At 37.5% G+C, this 25,954-nt stretch overlaps 7 protein-coding genes and 1 non-coding gene across 9 annotated transcripts; 4 read left to right on the top strand and 4 right to left on the bottom strand.

Annotated features, from left to right (window-relative positions):
• Positions 1-2,534, top strand: LOC121751094. The gene is made up of 7 exons (XM_042145810.1): positions 1-190; positions 1,084-1,274; positions 1,398-1,444; positions 1,521-1,599; positions 1,676-1,814; positions 1,889-2,002; positions 2,184-2,534. Exons 2-7 carry the CDS (start codon positions 1,099-1,101, stop codon positions 2,373-2,375), a joined length of 747 nt encoding a protein of 248 aa, XP_042001744.1. The 5' UTR covers positions 1-190; positions 1,084-1,098; the 3' UTR covers positions 2,376-2,534.
• Positions 2,535-4,344: 1,810 nt separating this feature from the next.
• On the top strand, positions 4,345-6,275 carry LOC121751337 (WUSCHEL-related homeobox 3-like). The gene is made up of 4 exons (XM_042146055.1): positions 4,345-4,841; positions 4,914-5,195; positions 5,385-5,461; positions 5,845-6,275. Exons 1-4 carry the CDS (start codon positions 4,709-4,711, stop codon positions 6,139-6,141), a joined length of 789 nt encoding a protein of 262 aa, XP_042001989.1. The 5' UTR covers positions 4,345-4,708; the 3' UTR covers positions 6,142-6,275.
• Positions 6,276-6,830: 555 nt separating this feature from the next.
• Positions 6,831-8,979, bottom strand: LOC121751336 (phytanoyl-CoA dioxygenase-like). Its single transcript, XM_042146054.1, has 8 exons — positions 8,632-8,979; positions 8,483-8,543; positions 7,951-8,019; positions 7,694-7,812; positions 7,441-7,588; positions 7,220-7,364; positions 7,049-7,135; positions 6,831-6,976 (listed from the first exon to the last, which is right to left on the bottom strand). The coding sequence occupies exons 1-8, from the start codon at positions 8,809-8,811 to the stop codon at positions 6,934-6,936; spliced, it is 852 nt and encodes a 283-aa protein (XP_042001988.1). The 5' UTR covers positions 8,812-8,979; the 3' UTR covers positions 6,831-6,933.
• Positions 8,980-9,647: 668 nt separating this feature from the next.
• LOC121752512 (protein ESMERALDA 1-like) lies at positions 9,648-15,125 on the bottom strand. Of its 2 annotated transcripts, none has more exons than XM_042147627.1 (10): positions 14,446-15,125; positions 13,462-13,531; positions 12,854-12,921; positions 12,660-12,748; positions 12,159-12,356; positions 11,139-11,343; positions 10,906-11,073; positions 10,574-10,741; positions 10,287-10,477; positions 9,648-10,199 (listed from the first exon to the last, which is right to left on the bottom strand). In XM_042147627.1, the coding sequence occupies exons 1-10, from the start codon at positions 14,791-14,793 to the stop codon at positions 10,037-10,039; spliced, it is 1,668 nt and encodes a 555-aa protein (XP_042003561.1). In that variant the 5' UTR covers positions 14,794-15,125; the 3' UTR covers positions 9,648-10,036. The 2 variants fall into 2 exon arrangements, with proteins under 2 accessions (XP_042003561.1, XP_042003562.1); XM_042147628.1 differs by having other exon boundaries at positions 14,442-14,576.
• Positions 15,126-16,542: 1,417 nt separating this feature from the next.
• Positions 16,543-17,307, bottom strand: LOC121750751 (10 kDa chaperonin, mitochondrial-like). The gene is made up of 3 exons (XM_042145357.1): positions 17,024-17,307; positions 16,804-16,943; positions 16,543-16,713 (listed from the first exon to the last, which is right to left on the bottom strand). Exons 1-3 carry the CDS (start codon positions 17,126-17,128, stop codon positions 16,665-16,667), a joined length of 294 nt encoding a protein of 97 aa, XP_042001291.1. The 5' UTR covers positions 17,129-17,307; the 3' UTR covers positions 16,543-16,664.
• A 1,129-nt stretch (positions 17,308-18,436) lies between these two features.
• LOC121751512 (10 kDa chaperonin, mitochondrial-like) lies at positions 18,437-19,113 on the bottom strand. The gene is made up of 3 exons (XM_042146259.1): positions 18,923-19,113; positions 18,700-18,839; positions 18,437-18,612 (listed from the first exon to the last, which is right to left on the bottom strand). The coding sequence occupies exons 1-3, from the start codon at positions 19,025-19,027 to the stop codon at positions 18,564-18,566; spliced, it is 294 nt and encodes a 97-aa protein (XP_042002193.1). The 5' UTR covers positions 19,028-19,113; the 3' UTR covers positions 18,437-18,563.
• Positions 19,114-19,410: 297 nt separating this feature from the next.
• TRNAS-AGA lies at positions 19,411-19,492 on the top strand. Its single transcript has one exon. It is a non-coding gene; the product is annotated as a tRNA-Ser (tRNA).
• Positions 19,493-23,327: 3,835 nt separating this feature from the next.
• On the top strand, positions 23,328-25,911 carry LOC121751511 (nudix hydrolase 25-like). The gene is made up of 6 exons (XM_042146258.1): positions 23,328-23,524; positions 24,049-24,099; positions 24,391-24,483; positions 24,753-24,847; positions 25,362-25,473; positions 25,549-25,911. Exons 1-6 carry the CDS (start codon positions 23,459-23,461, stop codon positions 25,648-25,650), a joined length of 519 nt encoding a protein of 172 aa, XP_042002192.1. The 5' UTR covers positions 23,328-23,458; the 3' UTR covers positions 25,651-25,911.
• Positions 25,912-25,954: the final 43 nt, after the last annotated feature.

The following is a 25,954-nucleotide window of genomic DNA, read 5'->3' as shown; positions in this document are numbered from 1 at the left end:
AAAAGAAAAGAAAAGAATGCGACAAAATTTTCTGAAATTGGTATATGACCAAGAGAATATGCGACGCATTACGCATTTTTAAAGAAGATTCCTTATTTCAAATTCGCATATTTTCCTTAATTTATTGCCCAAATCCCTTTTTGCGTTCCACCAGTTTCCAAATTCGTCCCTGCGCATTGCCATTATCCAGGTATATTTTGGGCTCTCTTTCTCTACCAATATCATTTATAAGGAAAGTTCCACATTTCATAATCTTTAAACAAAAGTAATAAGCCTTTTCTAATTTTCCATGACATGCTCATTATATGTAAATTTTATTTGTATGCTTAATTAATTATCTTACTGCATGCTTATATCTATATATCACAATTCGAATCATGCGATCATCGAATACTGTTAATTGTTTGAGTTATTCAAATATCCCATGTGGTTTTTTATTATTTAATTGTGGTTTGTGGGCTTGCTTATTTCGTTCCATCTCCAAAATTGAACGAGAATTCTAAATGGGTGATGTGATTTCTCCTCGCCCACGTGGAAAATTATTCTGAAATATTAATAAAAAGATTAATGTTTTTGTGTTCACCTCAAGATTAAATAAAAATTAATGTTTATATATTGTACTGTTGTACACCAAATTGGTATGTTTCTGTTCTCTGCTTAAAAAGATGATTGTTTTTGCCTCTGTCTTGTTGGGAATAGTTGTACCTCTACTTGAGAATTAGTGGAATGAATCTTGTGGTGAGACAATGACACACTACAAGAATCAAGGATGTATGTTACTGTTAATGAAATAGGAGTAATGGTGTAGCACTTCCATTTTTCATTTCTTCACCTCTTTCCAGTGATACTTGACTATCATGAATAAACATTCCCCTATTAAAGGATTGTTCATTAAATATTTTATATGTATTTGATACTATAATGTATAACATGCCTGCCTATTTGTCCTCACCAGACCAGATTTATGCTATATTGTCCAAGAAAACTTAAGCTTTAATCAGTGAGCTTCCATTATAGTTTCCTCAATAAGAATTATTCTAGATTGTTGATATAATATTAATGTAAGTTGTGAAATATTCTCAGATTCAATAGCTGCTCATGACTGATTCCCAAATAAAAATGATTCCTGAGAAGTCTAATAAAGCCTTGGATGGAATACATGGAATGCAATTGGTTTCTCACTCACCAGTTTCATTCCAAGAAATAAGCAAACATAATGATTTAGCTTGTGGAGTCTCTAATACCGGCACAAACCACCAACGGCCTATCGTCCAGTAAGTGAAGAGATTTCAAGGTGCCTAAAGTTTTAATCTTTTCACCAAATGTTGTCAAGGACACAAGGTTAGGTACTGAGAGTTTTGTGTTTGCCTAATGGTAAAAATGATGTTGTAATTTAGGAAAGTGTCTGCTTATTTGAGGCCCATCCGTTGTTGTACACATACTGGTATTGCAAACTAACTAGCTGTCTTAACATTGGTTTTTCTTTGTTATTGGAATATTGAATCTATTTCTATGTCCAGGTGATCTAAACATTTCTGAAACTGTGGCTAATGTGCTCACTTCACTGCCTTTTATTGCCATTGGACTCCAAGCCCCAAGGTGATTTTGGTACATAACTCGATAAGTTGCATATGTGTCTTGTTGTATTCATAACCTTACTCTGCTTCTCCTGCAGGAAGAATGTCAATTGTAAAATATATGCAAATTCATTGGTTGGAGTAGGACTTGCATCGAGTTTGTATCATGCTTCGAGAGGGAGATTGAGGAAGTATCTCAGATGGGCTGACTACACTATGATCGCAACAGCTACCGTGGTATATAACTCTGCCATCTATTGCATTGGATGTTCATCTTCTTGAAATTGGTTAATTATGCAACACTTTGACAGTGCCTATCAAGAGCGCTTAGGAACGAGAACCCGAAGTTGTTGATGACAGCATCGGCTTTGTTTCTCCCTATTCAACCCCTCATGGTTTCAGCAGTCCACACAGGAATCATGGAGGTATTATTTCTATATCTAAGTACTTATCACTACCACTTGCATCTTGAATGTAATCAAGACTTCTCTTGCTATACGCGATGTGAAAGCAGATCGATATTGCATTTATTAGGAGATGTCCAGCATTAGCTTTGAGATCATTAGTGATGAGTTGCATATATAATTAATGTATATATACGATCAGGTTGCATTTGCTAAGAGAGCATTTGAGGATCCAGAATTGAGGATGGCTCATAATGTGCATAAGATGTCGTCGTTGCTAGGCGGGGCGTTTTTCATGGCTGATGACTTGCTCCCCCAAACTCCATTTCTGCATGCTGCTTGGCACCTTGCTGCTGCTGTTGGAGTCACCACTTGCAACAAGCTCTTAGACTAATATAAACACCACCTTCATTCATTTGTTGCTGCATTCTATAATTGAAAAATAGCACAACTAATCTTATCAGTGTATCTTTTTTAGTCTTGCTACTGCAAGTAGTTACATATATGCATGAGATTGTGTATATGTTGCAGCTCCTTTGCTGCTCTAATATTAATTTATTTTTCATTCTGAATTCTCTGATCAGTTATGAATAGTTTTATTAGGTGAATACTAACTAGCTACTATACCACAACAGTTGGAATTTGATTGAGCAAATAATTCTTCAATCACTCCTAATACAGTACTCCATAATGTACTAGCTACAGTAGCACACACAATTAACCGAAATAGTAATAATTACTTAATACTAATTGTGGGTATTATATGATTACTAAACTACTATTATACACGCGGGTGTCAAATGAGACACAAGATTGAAAATAGAGTGAATCAACGCAAGACACATAGGATGATAATGATATAATCTTCATTAATAATAATGCCAACATGTATAAATGCTAACAACCTGATCAGGACCAATTCACAAAATCACTCCAATCTTTAAATATGTAACTGCTAATATAGAGCGAGATGGTCTACTAATTAAATAGTACTACTAACACTTGGGTGGTCGACTGGCCTGGGACTCGTCCACCCTTAACTTTATGATCAGGGGGTCGATCTCTAACTTTGGGTATGAAGCAACTTTAAATCTTTAGGTCCGCTATTGCATCTATTGAGGTGCCTACATATCAGCGCATAGAATAGTGAATACTCTTGATAATTACAAATAAATAAATAAATAAATAAATACTTGTATTGCATGCACGCCCGATTAAGATAATCTGCAGCTGCAATTATTTTTTATTAGTAGTACAAATTAATGTACTATGTCACAATTAAACTAGCTAGTGGTACTCATTATTACATAATAATAATAATAATAATAACTGTCATCAATAATCTGTTATCGATAAAGAGTTTTCGCAGGCATAGATTTCGGTGTGATTGGTACACCGATAATGGCAAGAATAATTAGGGGACGAATGCATATAAATATTTAGAAAGTAAATTATTCTATAAGAATTACTTTAAAAACTAACCCTATAAGAAGTATTTATATTTTTCAACTATAAATTGTTAGTATTAATTATTGGATGGTTTCCACAGTAATATTCTTTACTGCACCACACCATAACTAACAAATTCGTATTTATTAAAAAATGACATTAATTACTAATATAGCTACCTATATAGAGCCGTCATTAGTATTTGAGCCACATTCATTAGTAGCTGAGCCGCCGGCTGGTCCCGAAAGATACATCATAATTAAACTTTTGCGATATTAATACTACTATTTCTTTTAATTGTAATTTGGATAATGAGACAAATATGTCAAATAAATAAATGGATATTGGCTTCTAATTGAATTATACTCTGATCAAATGTCACACTATAATGCATGACAATCTTTTATTTTTGTGCAAGTATAATAACTAGTGTCCATTACAAAACGCCACAAGATCCTGTGTAATAAAACAATCCTTTCAATATCACGTCACAACCAAAATAATTAGCAGCAGTGTACAAAACATGCATGCTAGCTAGAAATAATAGGCAACGAGATGTTAAAATAATGCAAATATATAGTTAAGTAGTTGGACATAGACGAAAAAATTTAATAATGTGTGGTGATATGCATGCACGAAAGCATAAATGTAATAGAGGTTTAGTAGTATAAGTGAGAGGGCGCCATAACTGAATTGGATCAATAATTCAACAAAATGTTAATTACACTAGTATGCAGGAATGAGTTCGATTAAATTAAAGGAGACGCCATTAATAAGGTTGGAGGTATTGAAGAGACAAAAGAGAAATTGTGGCAGGTATGAGAAATTAGTTGAGCATTAATCAAACATCATTAATTCATTTTATATATAGAGAGAGAGGGAGAGAGAGAAAGACAAGATGGAATGTGAAGAAATGTGAAAAAGGAGAAGCAAGAAATTGAAGTCCCAATGACACAGTCCTCATAATCTCATCATTGTCACGTCGCTATTAAGTATCCATCTCCCAAAAAAACCTCCCAGAATTTCACGCCTCTAAATAAATTTCACCGTTGTATATAGTAGGAGTATTAGTATGGTCAACCTACCTATTCTTGTTTGTTGTTTCTTAATTTTCTCTCTCATTAATCTGCAAACCTCTCCCTTTGTTTCCTCGTCAAGTCTCCATCTCTGAGCCTCCCAAACCCTATTTGTCTACATTTTTTCTTGAGATAACACAATTCACATTCCCATTCCAATTCCAATTCTACTGTATATATACACATACATATAGCAATACTAATGTGGACGATTGCGATGGATAGTAATAGCACCAAGAAGCTCCGCCCTCTGATGCCGCGCCCAATCTATTCATCTTCTTCTTCTTCCTCTTGCTGCTGCCTACCAAACCCTAATATCTGGAACAACTCCTTAAGTAAGTAATTAAGCACTGATCAATTGCTTCATTTTTTTAAATTTAATTATCTTCAATTCATGTTTTATGCAGGTGATCATCACCACAAGAGAGAGATGTCGACGGCGGCGCCGCTGGTGAGCACGAGGTGGAACCCTACGCCGGAGCAACTGCAGGCGCTTGAGGAAATGTACAGGCGCGGAATTCGAACTCCGTCGGCGGAGCAGATTCAGCAGATCGCAGCCAAACTCCGACGGTTCGGGAAAATCGAAGGCAAAAACGTTTTCTACTGGTTTCAAAACCACAAGGCTAGAGAGCGACAGAAGAAACGTCGTCAGCTTGAGCTTCATCTCGCCGCCAAAAAACCCCCACCTGGTAACTAATCCATTATTAACACTCCAAAAAAACACTGTTTACCGAGCAAACTATTATACCGAGCAATTATAGTTACGATTTTATAATTTAATCAATGCCTACACTACATGCAAATATACTTGGCCTAGATGAGCACATTAATTAGTTTAATTAAGATAGTAATTAAAGAAATTGATGTGGTTTTTGCAGGAGTGAGCAGGAGATATACGGAAATTGAGCAACACGGGAAGGTCCCTATAGGCTCAAACTGTAGCACACCTTCAGAGGTAAAGTACACAGTATTATGAATTATATAAATACATACAATTAATAGTACAGACTACACAGTCACTGAAGCTATAGCAATAAGACTTTTTTTTAACTTAGGTGCTTAAATATTGATATAATAGTATAAGTGCTCGAAGACCAAGAAGGTGGGGAGGATAGGTCACAAGACATAAGCAGAGGCAAAATTATGGGGCAATAATATGTATGTAGGTCAAAAAATTGAATTTGGGCAGGGAAAAGCATTGTATATTATGGAAAAAAGAATGAAAGTAAAAGCTGCAGTGTATACTTTCTGTTGAGGGTGTTGCCCCCAAAAAGTTGAAGAATTCCTCGATTTAGGTGCAAAATTCACTCAGCTTTTCATTAATGTACAAATTTCCAGGATTCTGCATCAATGCATGGCGCAGTGATTGCTGCAGGCAGTGGAAAAGATGGATGGAAGAAGCACAAAGAATTGGAATTGAATTGGCAACTGGATTTGGATTTGGATTTGGATTTGTCTAATTCTTCATCTTCTTCTACTGGACAAGAGAACACCAAACCCTATTATCCCTATCACCACCAAACTACTACACTTCACCTCTTTCCCAGCCCACAACAAGAAACCACCCTTCTTCACCTTCCTCATGCTTTAACCAAGCCTTCTAACTTCATCGAGTTTCTTCCTATTAAGAACTGAATCCTTAATTCACTCTGCTGCAACTCTCTCTTCTACCTAGTGTGTCTTGTATATGTAACATTAATTCTACTCATTTCTAGATTACCTACCAATATGTACCATCTTAATTAGCTTTCATTTACTTACCTACTATACTTTGTGTTTGTGCCTATCTAGCTAGCTATCCATCCATCCATCTGCATCATGTATGCATGATATGTTTTGTTTCGTGGATTAGACATAATAATTATGTCTTGTGAATACTACTAGTATTTTCTTGAACAGATTTAGTATGGTACTTAATCTCGGATGCTGCCACACATGATTAATCTCGGACCAATTCAATCACGATTCTCTATCAATTTAAATATAATCTCGACTGATCAAACACCATCATACCAACTTAGTTTAAGTGTACAGTAATTATTTGAGAAAAAAGAAAACTGGACATGAATGTTGTAGTAGCACGACACCACCTCAAAGACTTGTCCATTTTCTTGCAATGCTGCTTTCGTTTTTCTTTAATATCATGCCCCCCTTGAGTGCAGTATTATGTTTATATTTTGGGCCACTGTATTTTTCTTTTTGTGTATTTTCCACTGTTTGTGCATTTTAGGAATGAATAGCATGCCCAAAATGATCTGATAAAGGCTCCAATGAATGAGACAGAAACATATAAAACAAACTAGAAAATGAGCAACAACAGAAGGTGGATAAAATAAGAGCAAGGAGTCATTTGATAAAGTAATTAAGATTATGTCAGCACTATTGCTATTATTATTAAAAGTTAAGCAATTCAGCCATTAATAAACTTCAGGAAGCATACAGGGGCTCAGCTTCTACCTTTCTTCTTATCCTGAAATAAACAACAAGAGTGAGTTATCAACCTTATAGAATGAAATCTCATCATTGATCAATCGAGACTCACCAATTGTCATCGACCCATTTACATCCATCAGTATCCACCACATGGAGGCTGTATGCATGTCGAGATGTTGAAGACTTGTTCTCGAAACTGCAGAACAACACAAAGATGAGTAATATATATTGAGCAAGCTAAATGATAAATAACATTATGAGTTGGAGTCAGCCAATGGACCTCTGATGAATAAGATCCCCATGAATGACTACCAAGGCGCCAGCCTTTACTTCAATCGAAACAAAATCTTTCTGGTCATACGATGGAGAAGGTTTATCGAAGTGAACACCTGTCTCATCCCTAATGAATCTTCTGACGAGGCCAGCTGAGACGAAAAAACAAGAAAATTTTGATTATTTTGAGACAATGTAATGGAGAATTAAGTGAAACAAGATTTTTACCTTTATGAGAGCCAGGAATGGCCCAGAGGCAACCATTTGTGACTGTTGCATCCTCTAGAGCGAGCCACAGCCCGGTGCAAGTCGGTGGGTAGGTGTATAGAAACGAATTGTCCTGATGTGGCACTACTTCACCACCAATTCCAGGTTGCTGGGAGCACACAATTCATGTAGATAGGCATACATATGTAAAATGCACTCGGAATTGAGATGTCCCATACGGGAAGAATCACAAATATAACAAGAAAAAACAAACCTTGAAAATGTACATGGACTGAATGACTATTGGCCTTTTGTAACCTAAAGAGCTCAACAAACCCGTTGCTTTTTCTGAAGTTGAGAAGCTCTTGAATGTAGGATCAAGTTCATGCAATGCTGCAAGGAAAAAGGTACTCGGGTAAATGGGAACCTAAATAATACTCATAAAATATTAAACCAAAAACTCACACTGTAGACTATTAAAATCTGTTACAAAGACTGAGCAATACATAAGATTAATGATCAGTAGCATACCATGCCCAACTTTATTTATTGATAATTGCTTCGGTTGCTTCAAACTCCCATCATCACCAAATGCTTTTTCTGTGAAAACAAACAGAACAAGACATAATCAAGCATGAACCACAGCTACAAGATCTTAATCAACCGACACGTAATACATCTCTAAATCAAGCGCTGATGGCATGCCTAGACCTAGTTGAAACGCACAGGCCGGGTATTAGACTAAGCTTCTCGTTTCAAATACTCTAAAAATCGTATATGATTCGTGCATCGTGGCCAACCCGATGTGGACGTATCAAGCTGAAAAAGATAAATACAGTGCCCGAACAGAGTAACTCAAATTTGATGACCAACTCAGTAACAACTAACATAACATCTTATAGAGCAATCATTGTGAATTGGAATACATCATATAATGTATAGGTAGAGCATAAATAGTCATAGAATTAAAACAGATTAGAACAATTGCCACAGGTAACAATAAATCAAAAACTTGTGAACAAAATTAAGAATCCGAAAAGGATAAACCAGTGCAACATCATACCTTCAAAGAAAAAGGAAATCTTCTCAGCACTTTCGAAGAAGTAATCATCGGTTGTCTGTTGCTGAACCAAAGGAACAGAGAAGTATACTTGATCAAAATTAAAGAGGAATAATTGGTAGAAGACGAATAGAGCAAGATTAAATCTTTACTTGGTTGGTGGTGGAGAAGATAGAAGCTTGGCTGGAGAAGTCAAATTCTTCGAGCAATTGATCCATTCTTGACCTAAGGGATCTAATCTCATCGGCGCTGGAAAAGGAGTCCAAAACCAAATAACCTTGAGAGTTGAAGAACTCCAGCTGGTCTGGATTCAGGTTTCCCGAGATTCCCATAACTGATTATGTTTAAGCGCCGATTGTTACTGGATTTGTTTTTCTTCGAAGGAGAGCTGAAAATATCGTGATTTCGACGCCTGTTGCTTATCAAAGAGGAGAGCCCTATTCCTATCTGGCGTAAGTCAATCCTCCGTCATATCATCGTGTTTTTCCATTTTCCATTTGTTTTTTCAGGTTCTTCATTTATTTAGTATTTCACGTTATTTAACAATATAATTATAACCAAAATTGGAGTCCAAGATCAAGAGAGGAATCATTTACATTTTCTCTATTTTTCAAATATCTCACTTAAAACATTATTTTGCACTATCTTCTTTCTTAATTTTTTTTCTAGATCTAAAATATGTTTAATTTACATAGTATGGTCAAACCATATTATTAGTATAACATAATGGAGTAACAAACTTGTGAATTTTGATATGCGTAATTTTATTCATTCCATATAAATTTTTGGTATGCATAGTACTATATAAAGTTTGAATTCAAATTATATCAGTTTTTTAGTATACATATAATGAATTCGGTCACTTTATATCATCATATCAAGCTTCTAATTTGATATCAATTGCAAAAACTCTGACAACAATCAACTCTCGGTCACACGACAACAACTAAGTCGTCGTTGTAGCTAGCGACGAAGTGTCGTGGCCCCTGGTAGAGTCGAAACACCGTGGTCTAGGTTGTTATCTTCGTTATAGGACATCTCACTAATTCTTTGAAATGTACTGAAATGATAAAAAGAATTTAATTTTTCTTAATCAAGTGAGTATTATTTTCTCCAGTGAAGTAAAAAAAAATTAAAGCTCTTTTGAAAAGATAAGAAAAAAAATAGATTTAGAGCTCTATTGAAGAGATACTCATGATCACTCAGAACTATCTTATTTTTTGAATAGTATATATGTACAGTGGAAGACGAGCAATGTACAATTGAGAAAGCAACAAGAAGTCGCCCTCCTTTGAATTATGTGTGGTCTATTCACAACTTAGTTAGATACAGGTGTTGATTGTCGTTGTAGAAGTAGATGTATAACTACTACTGCCCGTGTAGCTCAACTCAATCCTCCACTAAAATTAGGGGCAATCACATCCCTTGCTTTTCAACCCTTTTGCACCACGCCAAGAAATGCCATCCCTCCAAAGACAAGGAAGAAAATCCAAAGAATCACTAACAAATAATAGGACAAACATCAACCCTCTGCTTCTCTGTAGCTACCTAGTGCGATCATGTTGGCAATGACGATCTTGCATTTTCGCTCTTGTCTGCTTTGCACATGCAATCTGGACAAGGGAATGAATAGATCGAATCACTCGGCCTCTTCAACTGTAACCCCTTTGAGACACTATTTGCTCGCATATTTACCATCTGCTTCTTGAAGTTTTTCCACCTGGGAAACACAAATTACATTTATATGTACACAAGTTGAACACAAACTCAAGCGGAGAGGCAGTCAGAAAATCAGACACTTGATTACCCGGTATTTGGATTGTCAAATAACAATGCCAACTTCCGCTTATCTGGCCTGATTGTCCTGGAATGTCCACCATATAAGTATCTTCGATGCCCTAGCAGTAATTGCAGAAAGTTCCCACCTTGAGTTGGTACAAAAACTTCACTGTGAAGGCAAACCGTGTAGTCTATAGCAGCCATTCTGGAAGAGTAATTCTGGAAATAAAATATAAGTAATTTGGGTTAAGAAACACATATTGATTGATGTTCTGAGAAGTTAAATAAACAAAATGATAGCTGTAGAATCAATACCTCAAATGGAGCTAGTTCCTCCGCAGATGCCAGTGTTTCTTTGGTTTGTAATAACGGAAACATTTCCAGAAGAGGAGCCATATACTTCTCAGAGTTGTATATCTTCCCGGACGCAAGATAAATAGAAGTGCTTTTCCCAAAGCCCATACCCCTCAGCATAAGACCTACCTGATTCATTAACATTACTAGGAACCAAAATGAGCTTTGCAAAAAATGAAATGAACAACCTTGAAAGAAAATAAAAAACTTATGCATAACATTAATAAAGCTTACTCCTATAGTCTCATGGGGTGGGAGGAACTGAATAGGATAATATAAGTACTGCGTATTACCTCTAAAGGAGTTAATGGACAACTTCCATTTAGTCTGATTGCTCCAGGAATTATGATTCGGCCTGGTTTAGTAAACTTCCCTTTCCATCCTCTTTCTCTTGCAGCAACCATGTCTAATTTTTCTTGCACTCCGCCATCATATACGCAACAAGAGAAGGCAACCATATCCTACAGAAGAACACGCTCAATACTTCATTTTGAAAGAGTCAAACACATAAACTCCCCTGACCCACCTCCTCAAATCGAAGATGCACAGATATATATTTGCCACCATTTTTTGCACTGTGCTTTTTCATTCTTTCTACCAAAAGTTCACCAAGAGCTGATATAGGATCTGCAAATTTTAGTGCTTGATAATTCGCCAAGCATCTAAGTCTTTGTACGGCTGGAGGAGCATCAGTAGATAGCCGATTTGCAAAAGGTGACAACCTTATGATCCTGATTAGCAAGTACAGAAGGATTGGATGCAAATCCAAGAAGTGGAAAATTAAATAACAGAAACTGAGGCATACTCAGGCACAAACTATAAAAATCAATTTAAGAAACAAGAAAGTTAACCAGTAGTGTTGCATCAGTCTGTAAGCCATGAACGAGATGCATCAAAAATGGGAAGATAACGAATTATTTCAAGACAAAAGTATTCACACCTAACCGTTTGTGTGGAGCAGAAAGAGAGTACACATAAGATCAGCATCAGCAGCATTCCATTAGATGGACCTAATGAATCGGTAGAATGGTAAGATTGATATCGATAAGAATCAATCCCCCCTTAGCTTTGTCTTTAGTTATTTTATGTTTATTTTGATTAGTTTCTAAGGTTTATCTTTGTTGCAGAGTACGTAAGTAGTATTCTCTTTAGAGTTTGAGTAGGGTTAGGGCGTAGAGGTCTTTGTGAAATCCTTCTAATTACGTTCTTGAGGTTTAAAAAGAGTACCCAGGGGATCAAGTCATTGTGGACAGCGTAAGCTGCAGAAACTTTGTTGATTTGTTCTCTTGTTACGTAATATTCTCTCAATGTCATTCATATTTATAGTTCACTTGCAGTTGCTGCCCTGTTTTTGTGTTTTTCCCTGCGTTTCTAGCAGTAGCCGCACACCCCAGCCACCATCGGTCCACCACTTTCACTCCATATCAAAGATAGATGAAAAACAAATCATATCACTGAAAAGTCATAAATGCGTTGGACAGATTTATTTTATAACAATGAAAGTGACACAAAGTCTGGAATGACACTGAGAAAGTTTAAGACTCACTTTTCTTCAAGCAGTTTTGGAAGAACTGTATCCTTGTAGTAATTTATTGATGACCAGGCTTGTATTCTGAAGTTGTACACGTTGCTTAAGTTATAGTCAAACCGCTCCATTATGTTTCCTGGAATTGTCTTCACTATTCGAACATCAGTTTCCAGCATCTTTATAAAAAGTTCTTCGTCGTATATATCACTGAATTTGCTGTACATTTCAAAAACCTGAATAAGTATCTCTACCTTTTGAACTACAAACATGTCAAATGAGATTGTTTTTTCCATAAGGCTTTGAACAGTTGAGGCAGGTTCTACTTATGTTCTAGTTGGGTGGGATTGCTTTACCTAGATATCTCATATTTTGTCTTCTCATATGATGACAATAACTCTCACGGTAGAACACTCTCACAGCCAATATACAGAATTTTATATTTGTCTCAGTAAATATGCAATTCATAGCTGTATTTCATTCACAGATTCAAAACATTGCAGAAGTTATGATATTGCTCACCTTGAATCTCTCCAAATACTATGGAAATGGAAATATGGAACTATAAGAGTTGCATTCAGGTAGGCAGCCACAGCCACAGCATTGCATATCTGTAAACGCCACCAACAATGAGAGATTGATGCTGCTATTCCAATTAATGTAAACTATGACAAGACTGTAGTTGAAAAATAAAGAATGCTAACAATAATCTTTACCGATGTTCTCTGCTGATTCAACCCACCGTTGGCCTCAACAAATATATATCCATTTGACTCGGGTAAGCCTACAAGAATAATGTACTACTATGTTTTTACATAATTTTTACATGCAATAATATAACAACGGTACACGAGCATATAAAAATACGCAAACTCTATGACTCAAGCTGCAATATGTCAGTTAACAACAATCCATTAGTCTTCTGATCATGTGTTTTGAACCAGATTTTCTAACAAAAAAAATATACTAGTATACTACAACAAATCTTCCAACGTTGATGCCTAAGCAGGCTAATAGCGCCTAAAATATAAAACTTAGAAGATACTAAATACTTACTCCCTCCGTCCGCGAATAGGAGTCCTGTTTTTCCATTTTGGTCCGTCCGCGAATAGGAATCCCGGTTCATAATTACTATAAATGGTAAAGAAGCCCCACATTCCACTAACGCAATCCACTCACATTTCATTTAAAACTAATATATACAAGTGGGACCCATATTCCACTAACTTTCTTCCACCCACTTTTCTTAGCATTTCTTAAAACCCGTGACGGAAAAAAAATGGGACTCCTATTCGCAAACGGAGGGAGTATGAGCTATCTTTACCTCCTGATGACTTTTTGATGCATGGTCTCCATTCACCACCTTTATAAGAGTTTTTCCATATACTGGATATCTACAGGTAAGATGAAAAATCCCATTAATAGCATTGAACAGATGAGCCGTGGGCTGTTTAGTAGATTTTTTTGGAAGTAAGTTCAAATATGATAGCATCCATTTCAAAAGTATATAAGGGATTCATGTTTCTTCCCAGAGATAGCATCTCATCTTGTATCATATGAATTGAGAAAAGGGGCGAGCTCATATCAACTAGTACATTTGTTCAGCATATAAGCATTGAACCAGTCTGCTTTTCTCTATAATAAACAGACATGGCCAAGCAAATAAACACATCTTGATCATCATTGTACGACATCATGGATGAATAGCCACTACACAATCCACCTAAGCCACATTCCTGGATTTGTTAGATTGGATTAGGAAATAGATGTTGCTTGGAAACTGTTCTGTGTGAATCTAGATGCTCTTACGATTGCAGAACCCAACATTCAAAAATCGTGATTCAATGCACATCGGTTTCTCATCAATCTTACATTTCCTTAATCATGTAACTTGTGCGCTATCAAACACCCGAGTATAACAGTTCTTAAAATGATTCCAACTCTCTTTGCAGATTCTAGCACATTAGCAAGAGAAGCAATTGATGCATTTAAAATTCTAAAATGAACAGGCACAGACGGCGTACCAATATAAAAAGTAAAAACAGAAGTAAATGACAGGTAATGGGTAAAATACTAAAACTGAAACACAGGAAACATTATGCAGCTAAAAAAACTAATGCTTTTACAGTAAATCACAGATCAAAACAACAATAGCAGAGCTACAATGGCCAAGAGCTCAAAATCACTAACACTTGAGATCACTTTCACCTTGAACAACCGAAAAGCACAAGTAAAGATCAATAAGGAGAGCATGAAGACGCAATTCAATAGAAGAAGATGCCAGTTGGCAGTTGCAGCACTTACTAACCGCATCAACAGAAGAATTGTCAGAATCCATCTCGGATCGCAGCTTGGCGTAGAGCTGGGGGCTCCTATAAACAGAGCCAGGAGTATGCCTCAGCTTAACAACGGGGACGATATCATACGACACCGTTTTCGCCGAAAGGTAAAGCAGGGGAGCAAAGAGAAAGAGGCCCTGGCTCTTGAGCAGTAGGGAGAGCAGGAACCACCCGAGCCGCTGGACGAGTGATTTAGAAGCTGGCCGGACTGGCTTTGCGGCACGGCGATGTCTCGGAGAGCGGTTGGGCGTCCGGGGAGACGCCGGCGGCGATCTCGGGCTGAAAATTCCGCTGCTGGGGAATTTGTACGGTTTCATCGCTTTTTTATTCGCATTATAGTAAACAATTGGCGGTGATCATCAATATATCCGGAAGGATTCAAAATCGTGGATGAAATTAGGGCAATTATGCAGATGGAAGAAGAAGAATAGTGAGAGAGAGGACGTTGATGCAGGATTAACGGCGTTGATGTGGACGCAACCATCCCAATCCAAGCAAGGGATTTCATTCACGATTCCTTCCTTAATTAACTACTCCTAATCCCAATTAGTTAACCTCATAATACCAAATCACTCTCACAAGCCTAAACAGACATACATACATACATACATACTATTAGTCTATTACAGCTGAATGACAGCAAACAACACGTGCTTGCGAGACTTGTACCTCTCTCTTCTTGTATAACATTATTATCGCTTTATATTATTTGTTGATGTTTATATAGTCTGGATCCAGATATCCATGTTTTACATCTTTTTCATTGTTTCGTATTTCTAGATAGTATGTATTAGTATTATAATTTATTTGAATATGTAAAATTCAGCAACCATTTCTTTTGACAAACTAGTTATGTAAAGAATATGTATTGCGTGTCACTAGCACCAAAATGTAGTGTTTGCAGCACTCAGAAAAGTGTTTTTTTTGGGTACCATACTATTTGGGCTACAAATAAAATAAGGGTGTCGAAACATATACACGCAGGTATTTGCACCCGAATTTGCAGATGCCCGAACCAGAATATACATAATTTGTGCTACTCGATCCTGACCTGAAATGGTAATCGGGTACCAATACAGGTATCCGGAATCCGCAATCCACAATGTGTTTAAACCTGGGCGATAGATATGCATAGAAATTCTGGTAAACCTTGAATGATTTTTCAAACAATGTGTGGTATTCTCTACAAGTATGCAAATGGTGGATCAAGTAGCAACTATAAAAGAATAAAAATAAGAGTGGACAAGATTAATCACTTTTGTTCCACCTATTGCAAACTGCAATGAGCTCTTCCTCAAATTAGGACTAATATAATGATGTAGCATGGGAAGGCTCGTTCTCAGTTGTTGTCTCCGCATGTTATTGGCCTTGATGCTTGTCATTTGTACACCCAATTGAAATGTGTTATCTATTTTGCATATGGTGCATCTCCTCCTGCTTAGCGAAGAAACAAAACAGCAGGTCAACATAACAAATAATTTGCTAAATTTAATGACTACCTCCTGAGCTCTCTCTAACATTCAAGTGAAATATTTTGTTGCAAATCTATGAGCACGAAGAATAGTCTCTTTGTTTAAGAATGTTAGATGATTGGTAGTATAGTATTTTTATTCCCATTATATTCGATCATTTTTTATCATTCCTCATCAAAAGAGAACTATATGATGGCTTGAGCGATTTGTATAAGTATATGATTAGTAAAATGTAGTGTTTGAAGCCGAAGACCAACCGATTTCCGAGCTATTGGATTCAGCCCAACTACGAACCTATTGGTAAGTGGTACTTAAATATACATGATCCATTTCAATTTGTTTAAATACTTATTTATGCTAATTTGATTATAATACATTGTAAATCTTGGTTATTTCTAACATATACTCCCTCCATCCAGTAATTGATTTATACTCTAAATGTTTTATTCTCCTACTTTAATTCTATTTAAACTTAAATTAATAAATATTTTTTTAAAAAAAAGGTCATATCCGATAGAAATCAATTGCTTGTGGCAGGGGAGTGTGTAATTTCATAACACTCCATACAACAAGAGCCGAATTAGAAGAGCAGAATAACGATGAAAGCGAAATATTCGTTGATTATTGGAATTCAAGAAAAAGAGTTAACACAATGTGCAGCCTCACTAGACACAACTCCAATACTCGCAAATTCAACATTTGATATCTCCAATGAATCAATGGTGCAGGGTACCCAAAATATCTTCGTCCCTATACAAATGGTACCTGCTTCCCAAGCAAACCAATTAGCAACGCAGAAAGTGAGAGAAGAGGAGAGAAGAGAAGAGAGATAGCATTGGTAAAATGAGATCTCACTCTTTTTCGCCTAATTTGATTTCCGTCCCGCCATATTCAGGCAACAGAACTTCGTCACCTTCCTTCACCGCAACCGGAATATGATTTCCGGCAACGTCGCGACCTCCCGGTCCGACTGCAATCACCTTTCCAGAGTTCAACTGCAGAAAAATCCACGCCGGTAATTATAGATCCACGATTCAGAATAAGATAATATAGTTAGGAGGAAATGTGATTTAACCTTGGAGGATTTCTCCGGGAGGAGGATTCCAGCTGCGGTTTGGGAAGGGGGCACTAATTTCTCCACCAGCACTCTGTTCAAGGTTGGGATTAAGCGTTTCGCCATTTCCGATTGATGAACTTCAACAAGGGTAATTGAATTGGAAAGTGGAAGTGATGAGGGACGAAGTAGAAGGTTCTAGGGTTTTACCAATTTCAGATTGGGCTACTTATCTCGAATTGGGCCATCTCTTTGTCCAATTCGTACTATATGGGCAATTTAAAATCAAAGCCCAAACTTATTGGTCTTATTCTAGATTTGGAAATAGATATACAATTATCAAATCTCGGAGCTCAAAAGGTCATCCGACTTATCCTTTATGTGTCAATTTCATTAGTCGAATCGAACTTATAGTAGTTGAGTAATTGAGTCAGGTGTTGACACGATTGTAGCTGAAATGTCGATAGTTTTAATTGAAATGCCCCTTCGTCTTTGCATATTTTCATTATGGAACTACATATGATTGTGGTGAATTGTTTTGAACAACTACTTATTAGTTTATTTTATGTATGTTTCACAAAGACTCAGAAGAAGACAACACCCAAATTAAGCCTCTACTTTAAATATATGGTTAATTTATAAATATTTCATTTTTTATTTAATTCAACTTAGATGATTGATCTTCCTTAAATTACACAAAAATAGCTTTGAGCCTAGTAGTCTTTGTGTGGCTACTTATCTTTATTGGAATAATTAATCCAATTATTTTGTACCATGGGATATAACCCATTATCCAACAATATGAAGGTACGTTTTCAAGATCAGCAGTGAACTCAAGTTGAACTAATTCAACTCCAATTCCAACAATATGAAGGTGCATTTCCAAGATCAGCAGTGAACCACAACTCGGGCTGCAAAAGCGCAGTTTCTTACATAATAATGGCAGTGACAGTCATGGTGACTCTCCTCTTCCTCATGCCCATCTTCCGGTACACTCCCAATGTCATCTCGGGGGCAATCATTGCCACGGCTGTCATCGGCCTAATAGATCCCCCGGCTGCTTGTGAGATATGGAAAATTGACAAATTTGATTTCCTAGTCATGCTTTATGTCTTTTTTTTGGAGTCCTTTTCATCTATGTTGAGCATGGCCTAGCCATGGCAGTTACTACTACTACTCAACACTCTAAAACATTATACTATAATGTTATGCAAATTGATGTGCAGGTTGGATTGTCTAATGTGTCCGTGGGAAGGTCCTATAATGTTATGCAAATTGATGTGCAGGTTGGAAGGTCCTAGTAGATGTCCGACATCCGTGCATTAGAGATGCTCTTAGTTTACTCAAATTCATAATATAACTATTATATTTATAAAAAAAAGTTGATCTACAAGATCTGAATTAGCACAGGAGAATAGCAAATGAAAACAGCAGTGAAATCGAAATATTCGTTTATTAATGGAATTCAACAAAAGAGTGAACAACAATGTGCAGCACATCACTACTTCAATAGACACTAAACTCCAATACTAGCAAATTTAACATTGAGATTTCCGATGAATCAATGGTGCAGAGTCCCCAAGATATCTTCATCCCTATACAAATGGTACCTGCTTCCAAACCAAACCAATTAGCAACACAGAAAGAGAGAGAGAGAGAAAGTGATAGAGAGAGAGTATTGAAAAATGAGATCTCACTCTTTTTCGCCTAATTTGATTTGTGTCCCGCCATACTCGGGCAACAGAACCTCGTCGCCTTCCTTCACCGCAACCGGAATATGATTTCCGGCGACGTCGCGACCTCCAGGTCCGACTGCAATCACCTTTCCAGAGTTCAACTGCAGACATATCCATGTCAGTAATTACAGATCCATGATTCAAAATAAGATACTACAATAAACATGAAGAAATATGATTTGACCTTGGAGGATTTCTCAGGTAGGAGGATTCCAGCTGCGGTTTTAGAAGGGGGCACTAATTTCTCTACCAGCACCCTGTTCAAGGTTGGGATTAAGCGTTTCGCCATTTCCGATCGATGAAATTCAACAACAGCTGCAGATAATTGATTAGGAAATTGGTGAAGAATATGAGGAAGTTCTACGCTTGGGTTGGGTGTATAAATCTCTAGGGTTTTTACCAATTTCAAATTGGGCTCGACTTGGGCCGATGTTCAATCCAAACTATCTGGGCAATTTCAAATTAAAGCCCAAAATCATCATTGTTCATTTTAAGATACACATACATTTGTCATAATTTTTTCTTTTTATCCTAATCATAAAATTATAGACTATAGTCGTTGTGTTTCTCAATTCATTTTTCATATTAATATCTACTATTCTATTTCTATCAAGCGGCATCAACTCATCATAATTTAACAAGTTAAAGTTAGACGAAATAATTTGCAAGAATGTGGTCGTGCCGGAGTGGTTATCGGGCATGACTAGAAATCATGTGGGCTTTGCCCGCGCAGGTTCGAATCCTGCCGACCACGCTCTTAAATCATTTTTTAAAATATTTTAATCTATCTTAGTTATTAATCTTCCTCTTCCTCATCCTCAAATTAAACGAAAATAGCTCTGAGCCTAGTTGTTTTTGTGTGGCAACTTATCGTTGTTGGAATAATTAAGTTTTCGTAATTCAATTCTATTGTACCATGGGATGATCCATCATCTTCAACTTGAACTAATTCAACTCCAATTCGAACAATATGAAGGTGCATTTTCAAGATCAGAATTGAACCACAATGTGGGAGATGGCAGTGACAGGCATCGGCTGCTTGTGAGATATGGAAAATTGACAAATTTGATTCATGGTTTGTGCCTTTTTTGGAGTCCTTTTCATCTCCTTTGAGCAGTTTCTACTAGTCAACACTCTCTAAACATTATAATTAACTTACAATCATCTAATTTAGGAGAGGTGATGGAAAAACTCCAAAGATCCGACTAGGCGAAAGAGCTAACAAGGCCTAATGGCCTGTTCTTGACAGTTGAGGCCTTCTTTTATCATGCACCCAAGATCAATTCTTCCAACTGTGTATGATTTCATCATGAAACTTGAGAGCCCCAAATATATGTCTCAATTTAGCACTTATGCTATCTGTTCTCTTATTGGATTCCACACTTAGGCCCTTTGCCCATCTATATTTGTCAATGAAAATTGAAATTTACTTCAGTTTGTCCAGACACCCAATTTCAGCCATGTAAAGAAGATGCATTTTTCTACTTATTCTTTTTTTTAAAAATATATTTCTGATGAGCACTCTACAAATTGGATAAATATGTGACGTTCAATTTGAAATTGAGTTTTACTACATGTAAAGGATGTTGAAAAATAGTCAAGGTTTATCACTGAGGATCAACCTGTAGAAGACAAAAACATGACGGGGGAAAAGAAGACTTTTCAAAGGCTATGGCACCTGAGAGTTGCTCTACATTTTAACTTTATACACCACACTATTGAATGAAAAATAATGACCTTTTGCTTAACATAGTAGTAGGAGTAGTATGAATTTATAATGCAGTGAACAGAAATTCCATCAGTATGAGATTCTTATTTCCATTAAGTCATCAAATGTCAACGACTACCTTTTTTCCCCACCAACACTCTTATCCATCCACCACCCGAATCAAGACAATCAAGTGCAAAAACTTTACAACGAATTCTATGTAGTATATTTAAATTTAGACATTTTGGTGAGATGCGCAAAGGCGTGCTTAGTGCTTAAGTACAGCACTATGGCTGCTTTAAGCACAATTTCTAAGAGCACCAGCATCGCGTCTCGATGCGGGCTCTATCTCGTCTCGGAGAGATTAGACCGCATCGAGACAGCGATGCGGGCTCAGTCTCGTCCCCAGCTCGTCCCGTGTCTCGGCGCGGAGAGGCAGCGCGCGAGACAGCTCGCCACGCGCGTTGGCCACGTGGCGAGCGTTGGATCGTCCGTGACGCCCACTCGCCGGCCCGCGAGTGGCCGTCTTTAATTTCCATTGAATATGTTTTTTTTCGTTTTTTTTAAAATTCAGGAAAAATTTAAAAAAAATCCCAAAAATATACTAGCCGTTTATAGCCGTTTTTTAAAAAAAATTAATTTTCTTTTGTATTTTTTAAGCCTCCAATCACTTCTATAAATATCAAATCATTCCCACAAATTAATCCACCATAAAAAACTCTCTATTCCCACTCAAACACTCTACATTCTTCATCTCAAAACATTATTTTTCTCCCAAATTTAAACCATTCATGGATCCATTTGAGGAAATGCGTTAAATAATGGAAGAATCACTAGAAGAAGATCGATGTAGGGAGGAGGAAGAGGAGGAGGAGGAGGAGGAGGAAGTCGCGACACCTCAAAGGCGATCCCGGATTTACATCCATCGTAACCGGAAGGAAGCCGCCACAAGCTTGGCACGCGATTACTTTTGTGAGAACCCGGTATGGGGAGAGACCTACTTCCGTCGTCGTTTCCGCATGCGGAAACCGCTATTTATGCATATCGCAAATACATTGGCAGCCCGGGAAGAGTACTTCCAAGAAGGGTTCGACGCCGTTGGCCGTCCCAGTCACACAACGCTCCAAAAATGTACTGCAGCAATCCGTCAGCTTGCTACTGGACAAACGACGGATTTGTTCGACGAATACCTGCACATTGGGGAAAGCACTGGGAGACTGTGTTTGATGAACTTCTGCAAAGGCGTCCGGGCATCCTTCACCGACGAATTTCTCCGAAAGCCAAGCACCGCAGATTGTCAGTTTCTGCTCCGACTTCACGAAGAAGTGCACGGATTCCCCGGGATGCTTGACAGCGTCGATTGCATGCATTCTGCAAAGGCGTCCGGGCAGCCTTCACCGACGAATTTCTCCGCAAGCCAAGCACCGCAGATTGTCAGTTTCTGCTCCAACTTCACGAATAAGTGCACGGATTCCCCGGGATGCTTGGCAGCGTCGATTGCATGCATTGGCAATGGAAGAATTGCCTTGTGGCGTGGAGGGGGTCATACACGAGCGGCCACAAAGGCACCCACCCCACCGTTATACTCGAGGTCGTTGCCGACTACCGGCTATGGATTTGGCATGCATATTTCTGGGTCATCGGATCGAACAACGACGTCAACGTGCTCAACCAATCCGACCTCTTTAGCGAAGTTTTGAATGGTAAAGCGCCGACCATCAACTTCATCGCTAACAACCGCCAGTATAAAATGGGGTACTATCTTGCCGACGACATCTAACCCAAGTGGCCAACCTTCGTGAAGACGTTCAACAGGCCGATGAACGAAAAACAGGCTCTTTTTGCGCAGAAGCAAGAGGCTGCTCGCAAGGATGTGGAGAGAGCATTCGGGGTTCTCCAAGCTCGATTCAACATTATCAAATACTCGGCTCGTACGTGGTTTATGGAGAATATGGTCGACATCATGTATACGTGCATAATCTTGCACAACATGATTGTCGCTGACGAAGGACCTGGGGCGGGAAATTGGTTCGACCCTGAAACCCCGGGAAGCTCTACCGCAAGTAGTCCGCCTCACAGTGGAGTGCATCCGTCTTTGCAAGAGCGGCTGTCTGTTCGGGCAAGGACATGTGATTCTACTGCCCACGCCCAACTCCAGGGGGATCTAATGGAGCACAATTGGGCAAAATTTGGCTACCAGTAGACGTACATGATCGTCATTAGACAACTCTTTCTTCAGCTTCTTTGAGTTTTAAATTATGTATTTTTTTTATTTTTTTTAGGATTTTATTAATGTGGTTTTTTTTTTATTTTTTTAGAATTTGAAGTTGTAATTTTATTTTATTTAATGAAGTGTGTTTTTATTAATTGAATTTGTTGGAAATAAAAATAAAAAATAAAATTAAATGAATAGTTAAGGAATGACATGGTTAGGAGACGGTTAATAGAAGGAGGGATGCAAGTGTTGTCTCTTAGTTAAGAGTTGTGGTGAAAAGTACAGTGAGACCCATGAATAATGAAGAGATGTGACGGTTAAGAGGCTGGATGCAGATGAACTAACTTGCGGATGCGTGCAAACGCACGCTGAATTATCGGCTAATAGGTAGTTAACAAAACAATAAATTTTGTTGTTTTCATTCGAAATTAAATTTAAATAAAACAATACGACTATGCTCCTCCCACTAAATAAAACTAGTCATAATAATAATAATTAATTATAATAATAACGATTAATAATAACAACTACTAAATGAAAAATTTACCATAATTGGATGCGCATGATAAGCAGTTAAGCACAAACGAGCGCAGAAAAAGTCTCTTTTGAACTCAACGCAGTCCACGTCATCATCAGCTCATCCTTACAGTGCATATTAATGGGTTTGACTTTCTGCTAAGTGATATTCTGATAGTGATCTGTTTTTTTCCAGAGATTCTCTCTCTTCCCCAACCCCCTCTCTCAAATTTTCCATTCTTTTGGATACACCGCTAATTTCAGCTAAGGAGAGAGAATCAATGGAGGGTCTGCCCTCTGGTTATCGCCCTAACGTTGGAGTATGTCTAATCAATGATGGCAATTTGGTAAGTAGAGAAGGGCAATAGAAAAGCCCAATCTTTGTTACCATGGGACCAAAAAACGCCTTCTTGATTTAGTATACGTGTTAGTGTTTGTGCATTTCTGAGTAATTTGATAATGGGTGGTATGTTTTCAGTTTGCTTTATTGTTTCATGCTATCAAAATGCAATCTTTTTGGTTCCATTTGATTAGGAATAATGAGGGTATGTAGAGATTTCTTGTAATTTTCATTTGATGGACCAGAAAACTGAAAATAATCAGTCTTGATTCCCCCCCCCCCCCTTATGATTGGAAACTCGTTTGCTAATAATTTGATGAAAAAAATATGTTTCCTGTTCTGATAATATCCTAAGTTATTTAGTTTATCCCAAATCCCTCTTATAGTTTGGTATGGAGTAAAGGTTTTTATATGGCTTAATCTTTTGCTCCTTTCTCCATTCTTGCTTGTTCAATTGATTGTTATATCTCTCCTGTTTTTGATTTGTTTCTAGGCCCATGTTAAATTTGAAAATATTAATTTGATATGCAGGTATTTGTAGCATCTAGACTGAATGTTCCTGGAGCATGGCAGATGCCCCAGGTAAAGCCACAGTTAGTTTGAACTTTGAAATACAGATAATTGTTTCACTTAAATTTTGATTTAAAGTTACTTGCTAAAATCTTTATTTGATTGTAAGTGTATATTTGGATGTTGAAACCACTAAAGAAACCATTTATACAAAGCTGCTTGTTTATGTATGTTGAGCATCTCGAGCTTGCTTGTGTGAAAGGCGCTGGTAGTCGGTTATATGATAAAATAATTCAACGATAGTAGTAATTTGTTATCTGATATTTCTTTATTGACTGGAGATTTTTTGCATAACTTGCATAGGGAGGTATTGAAGAAGGAGAGGAACCGAGGTCTGCAGCAATCAGAGAATTGAGGGAAGAAACTGGAGTAGTGTCTGCTGAAGTAATAGACGAGGTTTGTTAGAGTTGATGTATCATGGTACTGCGATTTTTGCTTTGGTTATCGAATGTTTATGCAAGTTTTTGAAGTGGAGAGTTGGAGCCCTATGAGTGCTCCATGGCTCTGTGTCAGGGCTGCTATTTTATTCACTTTATTTGTAGGAAGCAATTCGTTCATTCTCACTATGTGATCACTATTGAATAAATGAGCTACTGACGTTGATTATTGGCTTAGAAAGTGGGAACAAGTTTGTTACTCGTTTCTCAAGTCTTATGAATCATCAGGTTCCTGAATGGTTGACGTATGACTTCCCTCCGGCTGTAAAGTCAAAAGTGAATCGACTCTGGGGTGGAGAATGGCACGGGCAGGCACAGAAGTGGTAAGTTCATGACCCGATGCCTGTATCAATAAAACCATCTATAGTTCCTGCCATAATATTCGTTTAAATTTGTAAATTTGGTTAACATGTAGTTCGAATGTTGTCAGATTCCTTGAATACTACTCTTCTAGCTGTTGAAGAGTCGATTTTGGGAATGGCTTGATGTACTTGAACAAGCACGTGTGACATGTCGTTTAGATTTTGCGCACCAACAAACAAGAAATTTGGACTTTGGGGGTTCTTATTGATACATATTTGCCTAGACTACATTTATCAGTTTATGTAGTGATGTCTCTCTGTGCCAAAGTTACCTCATCTCGTGGAAAACAGCCGCTGTGCCAAATTTGGAGCACTAGCGCGACTCAACATTCTAGTGAATGATATGTTATCAGTATTTTGATACAACACACAGCCTCACCAATGACTTAGTTGATACTACAATTTATTTGTCCACAAAAGCTTATTTATGGTGATTTGTTAATGGACATTGCTGATTGAATAATGACACTCACAGGTTTCTGATGAGATTCACAGCAGAAGAAAGTGAAATCAATTTAGCAAATGGTGAAGCAGATCCAGAGTTCTCAGAATGGAAATGGGCTACCCCTGAAGAAGTCGTCGAGCAGGTATTCTCCCATTGCTGACTCTCAACTCCCGTCATCTTCTTCGACAGAAGCTAACCGTGTTTTCATCACGACCAGGCAATCGACTACAAGAGGCCGACCTACGAGGAAGTCATGAAACATTTCCAGCCTTATTTCACTTCTGGAAAAGCTACAAAGTGTTACTCAACCAAATGGTGAAAATTACACATACACCTAGTCTCGCCTTGCACCTTCTCTTGTTGTTGTTGTTGTTGTGGTCGTCGTCAACTTTGCTATAATTATTACAGCATATGTACTCACTGTAAATGTATATGGGGCTTCAACTTCCAGATTAAGTTTCTATTTCTAAAAAATGATTCCTCAATAGTAGTATTGTGGTTTTCTATGTTTCATATCATTTGATGAGCCCACTTGTGTTTTATTGTGCTGCAAATAAAAAAGAGATGCTATTTTAGGTTATTTTAAGTTGAAATGGCTGATACTATCAAATAGTGTAAATGAG

Source organism: Salvia splendens, chromosome 10 (genome assembly GCF_004379255.2).
Source record: "Salvia splendens isolate huo1 chromosome 10, SspV2, whole genome shotgun sequence".
NCBI lineage: Eukaryota > Viridiplantae > Streptophyta > Magnoliopsida > Lamiales > Lamiaceae > Salvia > Salvia splendens.
The sequence above is the reverse complement of the archived record's forward strand: the minus strand, read 5'-3'. Positions and strand labels throughout refer to the sequence as shown.

Coding starts and splice junctions, on each gene's coding strand:
- LOC121751094 (XM_042145810.1), top strand. CDS start 1,099: ATGACTGATTCCCAAATAAAAATGATTCCTGAGAAGTCTAATAAAGCC. Junction 1,600..1,675: donor ATTGGACTCCAAGCCCCAAG/GTGATTTTGGTA, acceptor CTTCTCCTGCAG/GAAGAATGTCAATTGTAAAA. Junction 2,003..2,183: donor TCCACACAGGAATCATGGAG/GTATTATTTCTA, acceptor ATATACGATCAG/GTTGCATTTGCTAAGAGAGC.
- LOC121751337 (XM_042146055.1), top strand. CDS start 4,709: ATGTGGACGATTGCGATGGATAGTAATAGCACCAAGAAGCTCCGCCCT. Junction 4,842..4,913: donor TATCTGGAACAACTCCTTAA/GTAAGTAATTAA, acceptor TGTTTTATGCAG/GTGATCATCACCACAAGAGA. Junction 5,462..5,844: donor ACTGTAGCACACCTTCAGAG/GTAAAGTACACA, acceptor ACAAATTTCCAG/GATTCTGCATCAATGCATGG.
- LOC121751336 (XM_042146054.1), bottom strand. CDS start 8,811: ATGGGAATCTCGGGAAACCTGAATCCAGACCAGCTGGAGTTCTTCAAC. Junction 8,020..8,482: donor GATTTCCTTTTTCTTTGAAG/GTATGATGTTGC, acceptor TTGTTTTCACAG/AAAAAGCATTTGGTGATGAT. Junction 6,977..7,048: donor AAATGGGTCGATGACAATTG/GTGAGTCTCGAT, acceptor TGTTTATTTCAG/GATAAGAAGAAAGGTAGAAG.
- LOC121752512 (XM_042147627.1), bottom strand. CDS start 14,793: ATGAAACCGTACAAATTCCCCAGCAGCGGAATTTTCAGCCCGAGATCG. Junction 13,532..14,445: donor ACAATTCTTCTGTTGATGCG/GTTAGTAAGTGC, acceptor TCTTACCTGTAG/ATATCCAGTATATGGAAAAA. Junction 12,922..13,461: donor CATCAAAAAGTCATCAGGAG/GTAAAGATAGCT, acceptor TTATTCTTGTAG/GCTTACCCGAGTCAAATGGA.
- LOC121750751 (XM_042145357.1), bottom strand. CDS start 17,128: ATGGCGAAACGCTTAATCCCAACCTTGAACAGAGTGCTGGTGGAGAAA. Junction 16,944..17,023: donor TCCCGGAGAAATCCTCCAAG/GTTAAATCACAT, acceptor ATTTTTCTGCAG/TTGAACTCTGGAAAGGTGAT. Junction 16,714..16,803: donor ATCAAATTAGGCGAAAAAGA/GTGAGATCTCAT, acceptor CTTGGGAAGCAG/GTACCATTTGTATAGGGACG.
- LOC121751512 (XM_042146259.1), bottom strand. CDS start 19,027: ATGGCGAAACGCTTAATCCCAACCTTGAACAGGGTGCTGGTAGAGAAA. Junction 18,840..18,922: donor TACCTGAGAAATCCTCCAAG/GTCAAATCATAT, acceptor ATATGTCTGCAG/TTGAACTCTGGAAAGGTGAT. Junction 18,613..18,699: donor ATCAAATTAGGCGAAAAAGA/GTGAGATCTCAT, acceptor GTTTGGAAGCAG/GTACCATTTGTATAGGGATG.
- LOC121751511 (XM_042146258.1), top strand. CDS start 23,459: ATGGAGGGTCTGCCCTCTGGTTATCGCCCTAACGTTGGAGTATGTCTA. Junction 24,100..24,390: donor GAGCATGGCAGATGCCCCAG/GTAAAGCCACAG, acceptor TAACTTGCATAG/GGAGGTATTGAAGAAGGAGA. Junction 25,474..25,548: donor CTGAAGAAGTCGTCGAGCAG/GTATTCTCCCAT, acceptor CATCACGACCAG/GCAATCGACTACAAGAGGCC.